This window comes from Danio aesculapii, chromosome 11 (genome assembly GCF_903798145.1).
Source record: "Danio aesculapii chromosome 11, fDanAes4.1, whole genome shotgun sequence".
Classification (NCBI taxonomy): domain Eukaryota; kingdom Metazoa; phylum Chordata; class Actinopteri; order Cypriniformes; family Danionidae; genus Danio; species Danio aesculapii.
In genome coordinates, this window is record NC_079445.1 from 32,005,556 (window position 1) to 32,024,294 (window position 18,739).

Consider the following 18,739-nt stretch of genomic DNA (forward strand, 5'->3'; position numbering starts at 1 on the left):
CTGAGTTTGGACACCCGCCCTTCAGAACTGAGTTTGGACACCCGCCCTTCAGAACTGAGTTTGGACACCCGCCCTTCAGAACTGAGTTTGGACACCCGCCCTCCAGAACTGAGTTTGGACACCCGCCCTCCAGAACTGAGTTTGGACACCCCTGGTTTAGGGTTATTGAAATCTTCAGTTGAATACATTTTGGCTGAACTGTCACAATAAACTTGACATGTTTAACATTAATACTCTATATATTTTTTAGATGACAATATAAGTCTAAAATAACCAAATATATTTAAAAAAAATGTCAAATCTGCTGTTTAATGATGAATTAACTGGGTCAAATTAATTAGCAAGTTCTAAATGAAAGCTGTTTAAAACCATAGGTTAACTGCAAACTAATTTTACAGGATATTAAAAAGGTATCTTCTTTTTTTCTTTTTTTTAAAGGTGTTTTTATTGGACATGTTAGATACGAAACGTACTACAAATAGCTTCTCACTTTCTTTTTGTAACACAACAAACAAACAAAACCTGTCGCACACATATACATTTAGGTTCTATAAAAGTATATGAATAATATTACAATAGAATACTAACAAATAATAGAATTAAGTAAGGGATATTTTACTCTTGTATATAAAAGGAAAGAAAAGGTAAAAAATAAAATAATAAAAAAATAAAGGTTCTACTCTTCTAAAATAACTGAAGGCTCCTTTATGTGATCTAAAACAGGTTGCCAAGTGAGAAGAAAAACTATCAGTGCAATCTCTTACAGTATATAGTATTTTTTCTAAGGTCAGGTGGTGTAGAAGTTCCATAAGCCATTGCCTAAAGGTTGGAAGAAATTTTTTCTTCCATTTTGAGCAATATTAACCCTCTAGCTAGAAGCGTTGCAAAGGCAATCACATTTGTCTTACTTTTATTAAAACATAAGGACTGTGATGTAAAACCAAATATTGAAATTATGGCCTCAGGTTCTATATAAGTATTTAATGCTTCAGAGAGAACTGTAAATATTAGCGGCCAGAAGTCCTTTTAATTTTTAACAAGCCCAAAACATATGAGATTGTGTAGCTGGCTCGATATTACATCGGTCCCAATTATGCTCTATATTTGGTTTTGAATTTGGCTAGTTCCAATTTAACCTGTGTATAAGAAGGTATCTTTTCTGCAGAGTCAAATTGATCATAAGAACAACTCTCTCACTTTTACCAAGCTGGTATTTACCTGATTTATCTTAGAGGCCACATTGACTATCTAAAAAGTACTTAAAATCTTTCTGAAACTACCCAACGGATCACAAAAACTAGCCTAGACTGATTTTAGCAGGATCTGACACTTATTTACATACTCTGTCAATGAAAACAACGCCTCGAGTGAAATCATACAAAATGTTATTCATTGTTTTCAATTGAACTGCTGCATGAATATTCAATACTTGGTGGGCCTCAAATGAATGGATGAATGAATAAATTCAAATGCTTTTATACTAAAATGCAGCCATCCAGCCTGGGGTCCATGGCGCTGACCGAAGGAGCGCTGAACCAGCATGACCTCATCCGAGTGGTGTACAGTGGTCTGCTGTCACAGCGAGAGACTTTCACCTCACAGAACAGGTACGCTTCCTGTCAAACTGTGTTTTTTTTTTGGTACCATTTCCTTGTGAATATTTCTAGGCATTTGATTAATCGCACGCTGGACCGTTTCATTATGGTGACTCAGCTCCTGCTGCTTCCTGCAGGTTGAAACGGGCTGTAATGATATCTCAGCATTTTTATTTCATTAAGCCGCTGCTGGAGCTTCATGACAGCAGGATCTGTGCAGATGTAGTGTGATTTGTTATTACCTGTTCCAGTGTTAGATACACGGCGACAGTCGCTGACTCCTAATGTACCGCTGTCTGATTTGTCAATGTAAAATTATGCAGATGTCAGAGCGGTTTTGTGTAACAGCAGTGTGTGTGTGTGTGTTTCTCCTCCAGGTTTGAGGTGCTGTCATTTCTAATGCTCTGCTACAACTCAGCCGTGGTCTTCATGCCTGCGTCGTCCCACCAATCGGCTTGCAGAATGAGCACACGGTAAGGAGAGTGCACAAATGATATTTTCTGCTAATGATGCAGGAACATTTCAGCCCGTCTGTCTCGCTTCCTCTAAAAAATATTGATGGGATGGAATGTAGAAATGGATGACCAGGGTAACCCCAACCAATCAATAAAAATAATGCCTGTTCCTCTAGCAAAATCATATCAGATGTTTTCCATTTAAATTGATGAGGCTGTAATGACAGCAGTAAGGTTACTTCACTGTTTTTTTTTCAGGACCATTTAAATTTTTTATTTATATTTATTTAATATAAAATATAATAATTTAAAGAGCCCCGATTATACTTTAAAAAGGGTCATATTTTGTTTTTAAGGGTCTCCAACAACAGTCTGATATGCATGCAAGGTCAAAATACACTTTCATTGTCTTATAAGATGCACTTACTTACACTTGTGAAATGGAGGAAGAAACTGGTCCACTGTAAAGTTGCTGTCAAGCTCTGACAGTCCCATACATCAATAGTCTTTTCTGATCCTTCCTTTATCAAACGACAGACGAATCCCCCGTTGTAAGTGTGTAGGTTACTGAAGCACTCATCAGAAAAATGAGGGCTTTAATGATGAGGTATTGTTGTAAAAATAAACCTCAACCACTGACTCTCCACAGATTCATCTTTGGGTAGAGAAAATAACACTAACTTTCCCTCACACTTCCAATAATATCCAGCTGAGCACAGCGTCATCATGACTTTATTCAACCGGCGTCTGCTACAGTGTTTGTCTTCCACTTTTTCTTTGCTACTGTTTGTGGGCTGTGCCGCAGGTTTCAATTTTCCTGGGTTTGTGCGCGCAACAATTAGGCAGGGCTTAAGTTTCATATTGACATCACGCCGAAATGGCTAAAGACGCGTTAGCAAGACGATTCTTTTAAAGCACTAAGAGTCGACTCTGTTATAAATTAATCAATAGTTTTAAACACTGTGCACTTTCAGATTTAAGCCTTAGCTGGATATTTCACTGTGTTATACATTACATGGAAGGTCATTTTCAAAAACCCATAATAGGGACTCTTCAATATAATATTTATTAATAAACTTCAATTAAAATTAAATGAAAGCTTCACGCCAAAACAAACAGCATACGCCACAGGAAAATACACTTAAGTGCTGGAGACAATGTGGGTCTCGGGAACCTAGTCACTGGCACATGTTTTTGGAATGTCCAGTATTAAAACAATTTTGGGTAGCAGGACATGGAGTAATAGAAAACATACTTAATATTACACTACCCTTTCAATTCATCGGTATTTATTTGGAAGCTTTGATATCCAAATAAGTAAATCTGAAAAATACTTACATGATATTTTAATAATCGCAGACAAAAAAAGCACATTATGGTACATTGGACATTGGACACTGGTTACTTTCTGAATCCCCAACAATCCAAGATTGGCTAGAATTAGTATATGATGTTTATGTCATTGAAAAAATTATATTCTCCCTTCTACTCCAAATTAACATATTTAGAAATATCTGGTCCAAGTGGACCGAATACATTAGGTTGCTCCATCCAATCTTCGTAGAAATATAAAAATATTACTACCTAATTCCCATCAACATTTTTCAATTTACGACACATTGCACTCCCCCTCTTAATCCTCTCTTTAGATTAGAAATTTACAGCTGATAATAACTAAAGTTGAGCGAATAAATAAAGACTCGACCCTCTCTGACCTATGTATATTTAGTTATTGATATGTTGCCATTTTATTGTTACTGTTATTTTTACATATTTTATGAAACTTTTTATTTTATGTTGTGTTCTGTTACTTTATAGCTTGTAAAAAAGAAAGTTTAGCAATAGGAAATGTACACTCTTAAGTGAAATCATTGTACTGTACACATGTATATTGCTACTACAAATAAAAAATAAATAAAATAAAAATGATCCCTATAATGTACCGTAATGCTTGTTATTGAAGCTAATTCGCAGCACAAAAACTTAAATTACAATGAATTACAAAAACTGACTGAAAAACTTGGCTTTAAAAAAAAGATTATAATTTGCAATAGATTTTAAGTAGTCCAGCAATGAATTTCAAGTTTAAGTGAGAGAACAGTGATGTTTTGCAATGTATAACCCTCTGTTTCAACTGTTTTTAGTTTTTAACTTATTATAAAAAAATTATAATAATATTTTGCTCTATATTTAACTACTCCTAAAAAAAACTACATTTCTGAGTTCTAGTTTACCTTAGGAAAGTCATTTAGTGTCCACAACTCTTTAGTATTTAGGGAAAATAGAAGAACAGACCACTAATCGGCTTGCAAAATGGAGAATGCGTTTTCTGCTAATGATCCACTAACATTGCTGTCTCTGTATCTCTTTCTCTCTCTCTCTTTCTCTGAAATTTCTTGCTGGAACTGGCAGAGATGGAATGATTAAATGGATTAAATGGAATATTGATTTCGAGAGAGAGAGCGAAGGATTTCTGTGTCGGGTCACGACATTAGCATAAAGACCTCCAAATAAACATGTCGTTAGAGATTTTCTCAGAATCTGTCTTTGTGTTTTAGGCTGTGTGTGAGCGGATACCCACGACAGCAGATGAAGTCCTGGAAGGAGCCTTGTAACCGTGTGCGATTGGAGCCAGAGTTTATGGTGCAGATGCTGAGTGCCGTTTACTATGCCATGTATGTTTGCTGAGCTCTACTTTCTCTAATAGATGTAAAATTACTGCTGTTTTGTTTGTTCCATACCATTTTAATATGATGAGTATTTGATGTAGATGTTTGGATCTTGTTTCAAACATGGGTGACATGGTGGCTCAGTGGTTAGCACAGTCGCCTCACAACAAGAAGGTCACTGGTTCGAGTCCTAGCTGGGCCAGTTGGCATTTCTGTGTGGAGTTTCCACGTGTTCATGTGGGTTTCCTCCGGGTGCTCCGGTTTCCCACACAGTTCAAAGACATGTGCTATTGGTGAATTGAATAATCGAAATTGGCTGTAGTGAATTAGTGTGTATGGGTATTTCCCAGTACTGGGTTGTAGCTGCAAGGACATCTGCTGCGTAAAACATAAGCTGGAATAGTTGGCGGTTCATTCAGCTGCGGTGACCCCTGATACATAAGGGACTAAGCTGAAGGAAAATGAATGAATGAATGTTTCAAACATGTTTGAATTTTTGAAAACACAGGAAGATATTTTGAAGAATATTGTAAAGTGGTAGTCATTGACACGCTTAGTAGGGAAATAATACTATGGAAATCAATGCTTACCAGTTTCAAACATTCTTAGAAATATCTGAATTTGTCTTCAATAGAAAAAACTAAATTCCTAAAAGATTTGGAAACACTTGGCAACAGCAAATGGCGAGCCAATTCTTATTTTTGGGTGAATGCACTGATAAATAATGTAATTTAAGTTTTATTATACACACACACACACACACACGCACACACACACACATACACAAAGTTGAAGTTAGAAATATTAGCCCACCTTTGAATTAAAAAAATGTGTATTTCCCAAATGATGTTTAACAAACCAAGGAAATTTTCACAGTATGTCTGATAATATTTTTTCTTCTGGAGAAAGTCTTAATTGTTTTATTTCGAATAGAATAAAAGCATTTTTCAAATTTTTAATAACCATTTCAAGGACAAAATTATTAGCCTCTAAGCGATTTTTTTTTTTTTTTTTTTTTTTTTTTTTTTTTTTTTTTTTTTTTTTTTTTTTTTTTTTTTTTTTTTTTTTTTTTGATAGTCTACAGAAGAAACCATTGTTATACAATAACTTGCCTAATTACCCTAACCTGCCTAGTTAACCTAATTAACCTAATTAAACCTTTAAATGTCACTTTTAACTGTAGAGAAGTGTCTTGACAGTCAATAAATTATTTACTGTCATCATGGCAAAGATAAAAGAAATCAGTTATTAGAAATGAGTTATTAAAACTATTATGTTTAGAAATGTGTTGAAAAATTTTTCTCTCCTTTAAACAGAAATTGGGGAAAAATAAACAGGGGGCTAATATTTCAGGGGGCCTAATAATTTTGACTTCAACTGTATATGAATATAATACACACATATATTATGATAAAACAAACTTTTATTTTGGATGTGATTAATCATGATTATACTGTGCCCAGCACAAAAAACACTGGAAATTCAACATTGCCATCACTGAAATTAATTAAAAGTTTTTAATATATTAAAACACAGTGATTTATAAATTGTAATAATATTTCCAAATATTCCCATTTTTTCCCCCTTCTTTTCAGCCTTATTGAGTGTATTAACTTCAGTGTATTAAGTCCATTTCAATGTTCAGGGCTAATTTTGATTTAGAATATGTTTTTGAATTGAATTGTCAGTGAGATGATTAGTTAGTAATGATCTCATCTTCACAATGATGCTCTCTCCTATCAACTCCAGTTATAATGGCCAGTGGGATCTGGGGAGAGAAGCTTTGGATGACATCCTCTACCGAGCACAGCTAGACCTCCATGCCCAACCATTACTGGTAAAAGTCATCAGCTGTCTGCACACCAATACATTATGTGAAATACCTTTGTTACAGTACACTTGGGGAAAATGCAGTGGGGTCTGAAAGTCTGAAAGATTTTTTTTTGGTCCTCTTTTTTTTTTTTCATTTTTGGTCTGGAATAATCAATGTTTAATAAAATGAAAGAAAAGACATGTTACAACGTAAAGTAGAGTAGAATATTAAGATGATGTTAACTTTTACATGGATGTACAATGTGTTTAGCAGCACTGCTATCTCCCTTTTTCAGGGTTCAGATTGGCAAACATGGCTTTGTGGTTAGGGTTACATCACAACCTATTAGTTTGGTATGATTTTGACAGTGCTTTGTATGCGATTGCATTTTATGTGGTTGGAGATTTTTAATTTAATAAGGGAAGGAAGGTTTAAAAAAATATTCATGTGTCAGTGCCAATAGCCTATTGGTTAAGTGCACTTAGGTGCTCATGGTGACTCGATATATTTTTATTTACATTTATCCATGTATGTGTGAATAGAAATATAACTTAGTTTACTTATTCCCAAAATGTTACCTTTCAAATATAATGACCATTAATCATTTTCATTGGCGGTCTCAGACGTTTGAGACCCACTCTACTATAATGGTGAATTTGGAGTTGTGTTGAGTTTGTCATAGTTCATGAATCTTTCAATAATAACCTTTAAATGACGTGTGTGTGTGTGTGTATGTATGCATGTATGTATGTATGTATTAATGTTTGACCACTTTACACTGAACTCTGATCCTCAGGTGGCAAATGCAATTAGCCGCTCTCTTCCATCCCGTCCTCCAGAGGGCTCACGGAATCTTCTGGAGGTGGAAGTAACGCCTGCTGGGAGATGCGTCTCTCAGGCTGCTGTCACTGCCGCCTCCATCCGCCGCCTCCGCTGGAAACGAGAAGGTACGTCAAATATACACACACACAGTCAGAAAATATACCCTTCATTATATACCCATCATTTTATTTTGCCTGTTTTCTGCACGTTCATTTCCTCCATGATCGTTAAAATCATAAAGTGAACATTTACATGACATCCCTGACAGTCCATCCATTACACCCATTCAAGCATCAGAAAAAGGAGGACATTGTTGTGTGTGTGTATTTATTTTCCCTCTGTCAGCATCATGTTTAGTTGGTTCACTGTCTTCACCTCAGATTGTTTTGATTTCTCAACCACGGCTGAATTCTACGCCTCCGTCACCCCCAGCCGATACACTCCTCCCACGGAGCGAGCTGACAATCCTGTGCCATGCGGGCGGATAAAGTGCACCATTCAGCTAACCTTGCAAGGGGGTAGGCAGGGGCTCAGGAGCATCTCACCATTAGACAGTCCATACACAAGCCCTGCCCTTGTTCATCATAGATAATCTCCATTGGCATAAATAATACACCAACTCCCACTGCATGAAAAAAACTTCCTTTTGTCTGTTACTAGTTTCTCCACATACCTTAGTGTTGTACTGTCATTGTTTGTGTTTAATCCTTTCATTTGTGATCAGGAGACAGTGCTTGCAAGGCAAGAAATAAATTATATTACTTTTTTTTTCTCATATCTTGTTACATAACGTACAGATTCAATCAAACATCATTTCCAGGACAGTTTAGTAGTGTACAGTATACTTTAATCCGGCAAAACTACAATACTTGTATGGTTTGTGTTCAATAATAAAGTAATGCTAATGACATTATTCACTAATTACTCAATCCTTAATCATTATTCACTAATTACCTAATCCATATAAACATTTTTATTATTCACTATGCTAAGTCTGTCACAATTATCGCACAACAAATGGACAAGACCTCAATCATTTTTGGTGATGCAATATACACTCACTGACAACTTTATTAGGTACACCTTACTAGTACCGGGTTGGACCCCCTTTGGCCTTCAGAACTGTCTTAATCCATCATGGCATAGATTCAACAAGTTACTAGAAACATTCCTCTGAGAATTTGGTCTATATTGAAATGATAGCATCATGCATTTCCTGCAGATTTGTCGGCTGCACATCCATGATGCGAATCTCCTGTTTCACCACATCACAAAGCTTCTCTATTGGATTAAGGTCTGGTGATTGTGGAGGCCATTTGAGTACAGTGAACTCATTGTCATGTTCAAGAAACCAGTCTAAGATGATTTACGCTGGAAGTAGTCATCAGAATATGGGTATACTGTGGTCATAAAAGGATGGACATGGTCAGCAACAATACTTAGGTAGACTGTGGCATTGACACAATGCTCAATTGGTACTAATGGGCCTAAATTGTGGCAAGAATATATCCCTCAGTAATAGCCTCAGTTTCTTCTTCTTAGCTGACAGGAGTGGCACCCGGTGTGGTCTTCTGCTGCTGTAGCCCATCTGCCTCAAGGTTCGACGTGTTGTGCATTTAGAGATTCAGTTGTAACGAGTGGTTATTTGAGTTACTGTTGCCTTTCTATCAGCTCAGGATTTTTTCTCTTTTTCGGACCATTCTCTGTAAACCGTAGAGATGGTTGTGCATGAAAATCCCAGTAGATCAGCAGTTTCTGAAATACTCAGACCAGCCTGTCTGGCACTAACAACCATGCCACGTTCAAAGTCATTTAAATCACCTCTCCTCCCCATTCTGATGCTCAGTTTGAGCTGCAGCAGATTATCTTGATCATGTCTACATGCCTAAATGCATTAAGTTATTGCCATGTGATTGGCTGATTTGAAAAATTAACATTTAACAAACAGTTGGAGGTGTACCTAATAAAGTGACCGGTGAGTGTATATCGCCCATACATAAACTAATTCTAGAAACATTTTTGCTGATTTTGCAACATCTCTATCTCTATTGGAAGGGTCAGTGACAGTATGGTTTTATTATTTACTAATAATTAATTAATTAATTACTATAGTATATTTTCATGTGGGTGTATGAAAACTGAAAGTATCTGGTAGCAGATAACGCAGCCTCTGTTACTTTTTACCTTGCACTTTTTTCATGAACATTTATTGTTATTTGTTTAGGATATAAGTTTTCACATTCTCATTCCAATGCCTAATTATTCCATTCTTAAAATGACTATAAATTAAATTCTTAAAAATAAAATGTGTCCTTTGGTAGAGTGTACTTGCATTGGGCTGATATTATATATGTCATTCTGGCATTATATAATGTGTGTGAGTGGCATAAAATGGTCTTAAAATGGCAATAATATAGTTTATCGCAATATATGTTTTGCAATATATTGTTTAACAAAAATAGACATCGTCACAGGCCTAGCCAATGCTAAAAATAGTTTTTTGTTTTTTTTTAAGGTATGATCTTTTGTAACATCAAGAGTCTTTAACAGGGTTCCTACGGGTCATGGAGTTTCTGGAATATCATGGAATTTTAAAATGTCTATTCCAGACATTGATTTTTTTTTTTTTTTTTTTTTTTTTTTCAAGTAATGGAATATGCAATTCGCATAAGTTCAATTTTATTTCAATTTACCTGAATGTATTATTATATCACGCTGTTTCTCGCCTATTGTTATAGTTAGGCTGTTTTTCAGTGCTGTTTTAATGCTTTTCCCACTTTTCAACTGGTAATTACTTTAGTCAAATGCATTATTATTATTATTGTTCCTTTATTTAGCCAGGAAATCACATTGAGTTATCACTACTATCTTTTCTTCTAGTGAGACCTGGACAGGAAGACAATCATGACCTGGACAATCATAGTTTGTGATCGCATCATGGAAAAGTTACAACTCTCCTTTAAAGCTGTATACAAAAGAGGTTTAAAAGTATTCAGAGTTGGCAATGCAGCAAGGCTGAGTGTCTTTTGTAATTCGTTTTTAAGTACACGAGGCATAGAAAGAGAAAGCACGTTTACCCAATTCTGAATGTACCCTTGGAACTGTCACCTGAATACAGGAGTCAGAACGAAACTGTACACGTTAACTAAGGCTAACATATCGGGATAATCAATATTTTAAGTGCTTTGGCTTTAAAATAACCACTTTAAAACATTGCTAAATGTAAAGTTTGTAAACAGCTATTGAACGATCAAATTTAGTCAAGTCAAATTTTATTCATAGAGTACTTTAAAAACACAGAAGTGCTGTGCAAAAATATATAACAAAATAAGCATAATATTATATAAAACTACAAGATAACAAAAAATACAAGATAAAATATAGCTAAACTTTCTAAATAGGCAAATAAAAGAATCTTAAACTGTATTCTAAAATGAACTGGCAACCAATTAAGTGAAGCTAACACATGGGAGTTGTGGTCATATTTGCTAGTACCAGCATTACAGTAATCTAACAGAGTGGTCACAAAAGCATGGATTACTGTCTCAAATTGTTGATTTAACAAATTTAGGAGAGGGAACACGGCATTGCCACGCAAACAGTAATTACTGCGATTTATTTCTTTTTCGTTGTTGTTGACAAATGTACCTATTTAGGTAAATGAATAAAAATGTAGGTAAATTATCCATTGTTGTTGTCATATTGGCTATTAAAGTCATGCTAAATGATATTCCAACTAAAACCATTTAAATATTGTTGTTATTTTAATGTTGTTTAACTTTTAATTGACTTGAAGTGGGAACCCTACGTTAACATCACCTTTAATCAATTCAATGCATCCATACTGAATAAAAATATTACTTTAAAAATAAAATAAACAACCGTTTTATATTTAGAAACTTATTCTTCAATCCAAATTTTAGGTGAGTCTTGAGTTGAGTCAACATCCACATGTGTATAAATGGAAAAAACCAAGCGAATGCAGCCTAGTATAACTGCAGCTTTACACTTCAAAGACGGCGTCGTGTTGTTTTCTATGGGCTCTGCAGCAGAATCAACACAAGATGCGTGCTGAGTGTCTGATGCTGCATTTCACAGCCGTGCATCCAAAAGCTTCAGCTTACTTCTAAGCGCACCTTACACTTTTCTTTCTCTGCCTTGCAAGCGCTGGTATTTTCTCCAGGAAATGCAAATCTACTTAATCCAGCGGTCTGTTTCCCCTACTTCAATTTTCCTCCCTCCCTCTCTCTCTCTTTTTGTGTGTGTGTTTTAGATGCAGACGGCGTGAGCTGTGGCGAGGACTCTTTTGACCCAGATGAAGGCTTTTCCTCTGGGGCTTCCAGCAGCAGTCAGCCTAGCAGTGTGAAACGTGACTGGATCATCACTGGCGTTCGACCTTCCAGAGAGCCAGGAGCCAGACACAGGGAGAGCACGTCCGCGGACACCCGAGCTGCCCTGAGAAGCCTCCACCAACGCCACCAGTCCCCTCCTCCAGCCGTCAGCCTCCGGACTGCAGAATGCAGCCGCAGTCCCAGTCCCAGCGCTCCCAGACGCTTTCTAGACCCACATTACATCCCTCCGTTCGCTGGTGCACCTCCCAAAGCCAGCAGCACATCTTCTAGCAAGTCTCTTGACTGTACCGGCCTCAACGGCTCATCAGGACCCACAGATAGCCTATCGCTGGGAAGCCTCAGTGCGGACAGGGCTCACTATCTGTCCGCCATCAGCCTGCAGGAGGAGCGTCTGGGCCGATCGGAACGCAGCCAGGATCTCCTTTCCCCAGGGAGTCCGTTCTCCTCTGGAAGCCCATTGTCCAAACAGTCCAGATCACCCAGTTTTAATATGCAGATTATATCACAGGTGTAGAGTGATTTTACTGGGCTGTGTGTATGGCAAGCTGCTTTACCGTTAATTCCTTTAACATGCTATTGGTACTTATGTTTTGCTACTGGTATCTTTTCCATTAGGTAGAAGTGATTATTCTTTATTGATACTAGTACTAGAAACACATTGGTTCTAATAGTGTTGTCTCAATACTGAATTCGAACCATCAGTGATCAGCTGGTCTGTCTATGAGCTGACATATGAGCAATCCAGTGCGACTTTGAAACGCTCCAGTGTCCACATGAACACAATGGCCAATCAGTGCTGTTTAAAAACACACTTAAAAAATGGGCGTATTTAAAATTTTGATACCGAAATTCAGTATCGGGACAACACTAGGTACTAGTAGGTTTTTAAGTTGTTTATTAGAAGATGGTGTGCATTTATTCGTTTTGGTACCTGTTAAATAGATACTAGAACTTTAGGTAATGCTGGAATACTGTTCTGTCGTTAGTAGTAATGTAGTTGTAGTAGTAACAACACACTTATATGGGGTTCAGATATGATTCAGTTCTAGCTAGTGTTAAATTCTATATTTAATTTAAATTATACATTTAGTAACAAATATTTTGGTTATTTAACCCTTAATAATTTGGTCTAATTTGTTAACATTATTAAAATGAATCAACTATAATCCATATCTTGTAAAGGATTTAATTTTTGTTAATGTTAGAAAAACATTGTTTGCTTGCTCATATTAACAAATGCCTTTTTTGTTGCAAATCTAGAAATTAACATGAGCTAATAAATATTACAGAGGAAATTACAGACGTTGCTCATGGTTGGTTTCGGGTTAGGCTGACATAATTAACTTGTTAACAAATGAGACCTTTTTGTAAAGTGTAACATTATTATGTACTAGTAATCTAATATATAGTGTCTACTATTCATTAAATTCTGGTTCTCATTTATTAAACACTAGAACTTTCGTTAGATACTTGCAACTATTACATAGATTCTAGTACTTGGTCATTATTAGTAGGCTATTGCTACACATTTAAATACTACTACTCATTGGTAATATTCAAAATAAGATTTTTTTTTGTATTATGAGTATGTATAACATAAGATAAATAAAAAATATATATAATTTTGATTGGTAAGATTTACTAGTAGTAATTACAAAACATAAGTACTCATTTGTGTTGTCACAATAATGAAGTTTGGTACCAGTCTGTACTGAAATTTTAAAAATGTCTATTTCCCTCTAACATTTAAGCTTGTTCTTAAATGGCGGTGATTTGCCATTGTGTTAACGTGCTCAACACAAATGACTGTGATTGGCTGTGAGGGTCATCAATTAACCAAACTCACCGCTGTTTAGAGTGCAACTACAGATACAGGGACACTGGAGCATTTTAAAGTAGCGAAGATCAGCTGCTCTGTATACGAGCTGACAAACCAGCGATCCACTAAAGATTCGACTGATCTTCACAGCTTTAAAACTCTCCAGTATCCATGTATAATTTTTAAAATTTCCATACTGAATTGGTACAAAATTCCAGTATCGTAACAACAGTAGTACTTCAGATTAATACGTACTATGATCTAATAAATCACTGCTAGTGTCAAAATACTTGCAAATATAATTGTGATAATCTCAACATAAGTACTTATTAGTGTTGTCACTGAAATTTTAATAATGGCCATTTTCCATTAACATTTGAGTTCTTAAACAGCACTGATTTGCCATTTGTGTTCACATGCTCAACAGAAATGACTGTCATTGGCTGTGAAGGTCATCACCAAACTCACCGCTGTTTACTGATTGCAACTACAGATACAGGGACAGCGTTTTAAAGCAGCGAAGATAAGCTGGTCTGTTTATGAGCTAACATACAAGCGATCCACTGATGAATTGACTGATCTTCACAGCTTTAAAATGCTCCAGTGTCCATGTATCTTTTTAAAAATTTCAGTACCGAATTAGTACCAAATTCCAGCATTGTGACAACACTAGTACTTATGTTGTGATTAGATAGTAGTGAGTATTAGTCCCAGGGCTTCATTTGTGCCGGAACACGCCGGATCCTCATTTTACCAATCCCCTTCCTCAACCGCCCTCCTCCCCCGTCCGCTGTTCACTTTCACTTTCTTCCGCGACTCCCCAACCCTCTTCACTTTCGTCCATGACACCCTCGCCCCGCTCACACCCGTCTGCCATCCACTGCACCATCTAACAATAGCTCCCCCCACCTCTCTCCACTTTCGTGCGCGATACCTCTCCATCCTCTGGTAACATGCCGGATCCATTACCCTGATCAGTTCCGGGACCTCGCAATTCACTAATTAAGCACTAATTAGTCCTAACTAAGGGTCATCACGGTACCTAAATTTAGGTACCAATCGATACTGAAATTTTTTATAATGTCCATTTCCCGCTAACATTTGATCTCGTTCTTAAACAACTCTGATTTGCCATTATGTTCACGTAATCAACTGAAATGACTGTGATTGGCTGTGAAGGTCCCTGTATCGTTTTTAACCCTGTATCATTTCAGTACTAAATTGGTACCGAACTCTAGTATCGTGACAACACCAGTACTTTGGTCTAACACGTACTACTATCTAATAAATCCATGCTAGTGTCCAAATACTTGGGAATATTATTTAAAAATGTGCTTTATTACAACATAGGTACTTATTATTGTTGTCACAATACAGAATTTTGGTACTGTATAGTATGTAATATTCAATATCAATTGGTCCCTGTATCGTTTTTAAAATATCAGTACCGAATTGGTACCGAATTCCAGTATTGTGACTACACTAGTACTTAGGCCTAATATGTACCTGCCAATATTATTTAAAAATATGCTAATCACAATATAAGTACTTATTAGTGTTCTCACAATACTTAATTTTGGTACCAATAGGTACTATATAGTAAGCATCTAATATTCATTACCATTCGGTCCCTGTATTGTTTTTAAAATTTCAGTACCGAATTGGTACTAAATTGCAGTATCATGACAACACTATTACTTAGGTCTAATATGTACTACGATCTAATAAACCACTGCTAGTGTTTAAATACTTTCGCATATTATTTAAATATTATGCTATCACTATTAAAATACACACCAGCCAGAAGTGAATTGTTAATATCTGAACGACAGTTCCCTATAGACGTCAAAAATGTGAAATCTTCCTAACAATAGAATAGATACCATCACTGTTGTATTATATGTTGGTGTTTAATAAATAAGAACTAATTAATAAGTACTTATATCTTTAAAAGGGTACTAATAGCTAATATGCAAGTACTAAGTACTTAACTGAACAGACACCAGTGGCTTTAAGTACTAGTAGCATGAAACTGGGTGCATTAAATGCTAAAACAGCTTGCTATAGTATGCGTGCATGTGTGAAAGAGAGAAATGTTCGTGCATGTGTACAAGCATGTTGTCTTATGAACGTGTTCGAATGAGAGTGTGTGCTCATACACTTTTGATTTGATCACTACATTATGCACTTGGGATCGGTGTGGAGGAGATAATGTTTTGCACAATGGACATTTTTTTTCAAGTGCACATGATTCAAGACTGTTTTAAATGTGCCATACAAACAACAATAACAATACGGTGTTGCGTTGAGTGGAGCAAACAGCACCGTAGCAGAGCAATGAACTTCAATAAACCGACAATCACGGTCAATGCATAAAGAAAGGCCTGATAGTGCATGATCCAAAGAGTTTTATCCAGCCCAGCTGTACTGTAGGTCATCCTGAATATGAAAAAAAAATCCTCTTCCATGTCACCGTTTCGGTTTGTGCTGATTGAGCCCGCTTTACTGTTGCCTGTGCGCCGTCCACTCTCCATAGAAACTGAAGCGCGTGGACTGCCTCAATGAAACACTATGTCGTGAAATAAATAAATACACATATATATATAAAAAAGATAAAACACAGTATATGTTGTACTTTGGAACAAGTTTATATTTTAAATTGTGTATATTTGTGTAAATGATCATTGTACCATAGAAAGAGTATATGCTAACAGAATCTATATTGCTTGTACAGAGATAGGATGCTATCTGCTGAATGGTCAATAAATGTGCTGTTCATGGGAGTCAAATGTGTTTATTCAGTATGAACTGTCTTGCAGATTGCAGTAGATTGCACAATATGCATATTGGTAACAATGCATTGTGTGGCTGCATTTCATCTTTAAAATGAACGCTACGGGGCGTTGTGACGGCGTTCCTTTTCGCGCTTACCAGCTGACCGCCTCCCTGCTGTTTGTCCAGTGGCTCGCTACATACAGTCTTAGGTAGGTTGGATGTCTTGAGACAGAGCAGAGTTGATCATAAGAACGGCAGACATCCCAAGTCTCCCAGAAGTTGCCCGCAAACGAATGGTAATCTCCCTGAAATCGTGCGTCCCGCCTGTTCCTCAAATTACGTTGCAGACCCCTGTCCACCGCATCCCTCCCTGCTCTGTCGCCCAACCCCCCACTCTTGCCTAAGCTATTCAGACACATCGCGCGCACCCTCTATCGATTGGGTTTAGGAATGGGGCGTGGGTTGGTCAGTCAGACAGTCAGGCAACAGTGGCCTCTGGTGGATTTACGTGAGAACAGCTGGCGCAAATGACACTCACAAGAAAAATTTAAGGCCCCGTTTACACTGTAAGGTCTTGATGCCCAATTCCGATTTGTTGCATATATCTGATTTTTTTTTTGCCTGTCCGTTTACATGTCCTTTTAATTTTGACCCATATCTGATTTAAGACCCCGTTTACACACAATTAACGGCGTTGCGCATGCGCTAAAGATGGCTTCTAGCATCTGTGCCACACTAGCCATGATGGAAAAAATTATCTTGCTTTTAGCTCTGAAAACTATGTGAAGTTCATCCAACTTCATAATGATTTTGAGGAGGAGGGGAAAGGGCTGTCATCACAGCTTGCGCCTATGGTTTATAGTGTCCTCCACCATTCAGAGGAATTTGTAGGTATGAGAGAGATCTCAGGTCTGGTGGGAGCAAATTGTGGCGACTGATCACTTTCCTCCATGTTTCTTCTGTTGTTGTTGTTGTTTACCGCGTCAGCGTCTTCACACACGCTCTTCCTTCTACGTTATTAAACCGCAGAGAAGTACCACATTGTCGCAAGTTTAATGATATACAAAACGGAATGCCTCAATAAATCCAATCTGCCTGTTTACATGATAGTCGCGTTGTCACATATCAGATTTATATCTGATTACTTTTCTCATAATGGAGGCCTGAATCCAGTCTCTGAATATGTAAACAGTGTAAAAGGGGCCTAAGATCTAAAAAAGTGTACACATCCGCCTCTGGTGAATTCATGAAAACAAAAACTGCTAAATAAAAATGTAGCTCCTAGGATGTATTTGGTGTTCTACAGAAATGTATATAGAGGTACATAATTAGAATGAGCCTGGGTTGCAACAATTAAGTTGTGCCCCCCAAAAGGCTCAAGAATTGTGTTGATTGAGCTCATTTTAAATAAGTAGTTTGAACAAGTAGCACAAATCTTTTTATGTTCACTTTAGTTTAAGTGGCTTATTACCTGCATGTTATTAAGATATTTGCTGTTTGTTAGTACTTCTAAAGTATGATCTTATTCTATGTCCCTAATCTAATAGCTAAACCAAAGTACTACCTTACTGTTTATTAATAAGCAGGTAATTAGTAGTTTATTGAGCTAAAAGTCCTAGGTTAATAGTTTGTTAACAGCGAGAATTGTATCTTAAAATAAAGTGTGACCAGTGTATAATAGATTGTTTTATTATTATTCTTTTAATGTAATTAACATTGCTAATATTCACATTATTGTGTGTGTACTGTGACATATCAGGCCATAAATGTGTAATAACACTGGTACAAAGAGATTGATGATGAAGGCATTTTTTGATGACTTCTTTTCCCCCAGAAAGTAAAACTGCACTCAGTTTCCTGTAAAGGACAATAAAATATATGGTTTGTACAGCCTTAAAACAATGGAAACCTATGGAATGTGCCCACAATTCAGAAAAACAAACGTGTGTGTGTGTGTGTGTGTGTGTGTGTGTGAGAGAGAAAAACCAAGTGTAACTAAGCACTGTAGAGAATATATGATCAATTAGTTATGACAGCATATGTTTTTGGTTCATTGTAGCTTATTTAACTAAGTTAATCATGTTATAACTTAATTTATAAATTACGCAAGCTCTCGGTTTAACATCATATAAGTTCAATGGACTCTCATAAGGTTAATTTGATTCAGCTTTAAAATGTAAGGCAACCAGGGTTTACAGTGAGAGAACAAAGTGCTTTGATGAAAATGTGCAGTAGAGGGAGACAGAGGACGAAAAACAGCATGCATGTGTTCTGTTTTATTAGCCAGAATGCGTTTGATTTCTTTATTTATGTCACACATTTGTTCACTTAATTAATGCATGTGCCAGTTGTGATTTGGTCTCAGTTTAGAGCTGCTGTGGAAATGTTATCTGCTTGTACAGAGAACATAAATCAAGTAGTGGAGTCCAGTAGGGGACA

At 36.6% G+C, this 18,739-nt stretch overlaps 1 protein-coding gene across 3 annotated transcripts in view; it reads left to right on the forward strand.

The window, feature by feature from the left end:
- The window catches only part of LOC130237710 (hyccin 2), a 35,994-nt gene extending 23,603 nt beyond the window's left edge, over positions 1-12,391 (forward strand). For 2 of the 3 annotated variants that reach the window (XM_056468725.1, XM_056468726.1), the window contains exons 7-13: positions 1,492-1,607; positions 1,973-2,068; positions 4,609-4,725; positions 6,469-6,556; positions 7,329-7,479; positions 7,735-7,872; positions 11,628-12,391. In XM_056468725.1, coding sequence (XP_056324700.1) covers positions 1,492-1,607; positions 1,973-2,068; positions 4,609-4,725; positions 6,469-6,556; positions 7,329-7,479; positions 7,735-7,872; positions 11,628-12,220 — 1,299 coding nt within the window. In that variant the 3' untranslated portion in view covers positions 12,221-12,391. The remainder of the gene's footprint in view (positions 1-1,491; positions 1,608-1,972; positions 2,069-4,608; positions 4,726-6,468; positions 6,557-7,328; positions 7,480-7,734; positions 7,873-11,627) is intronic. The other variant, XM_056468727.1, reaches the window with a different exon arrangement.
- Positions 12,392-18,739: the final 6,348 nt, after the last annotated feature.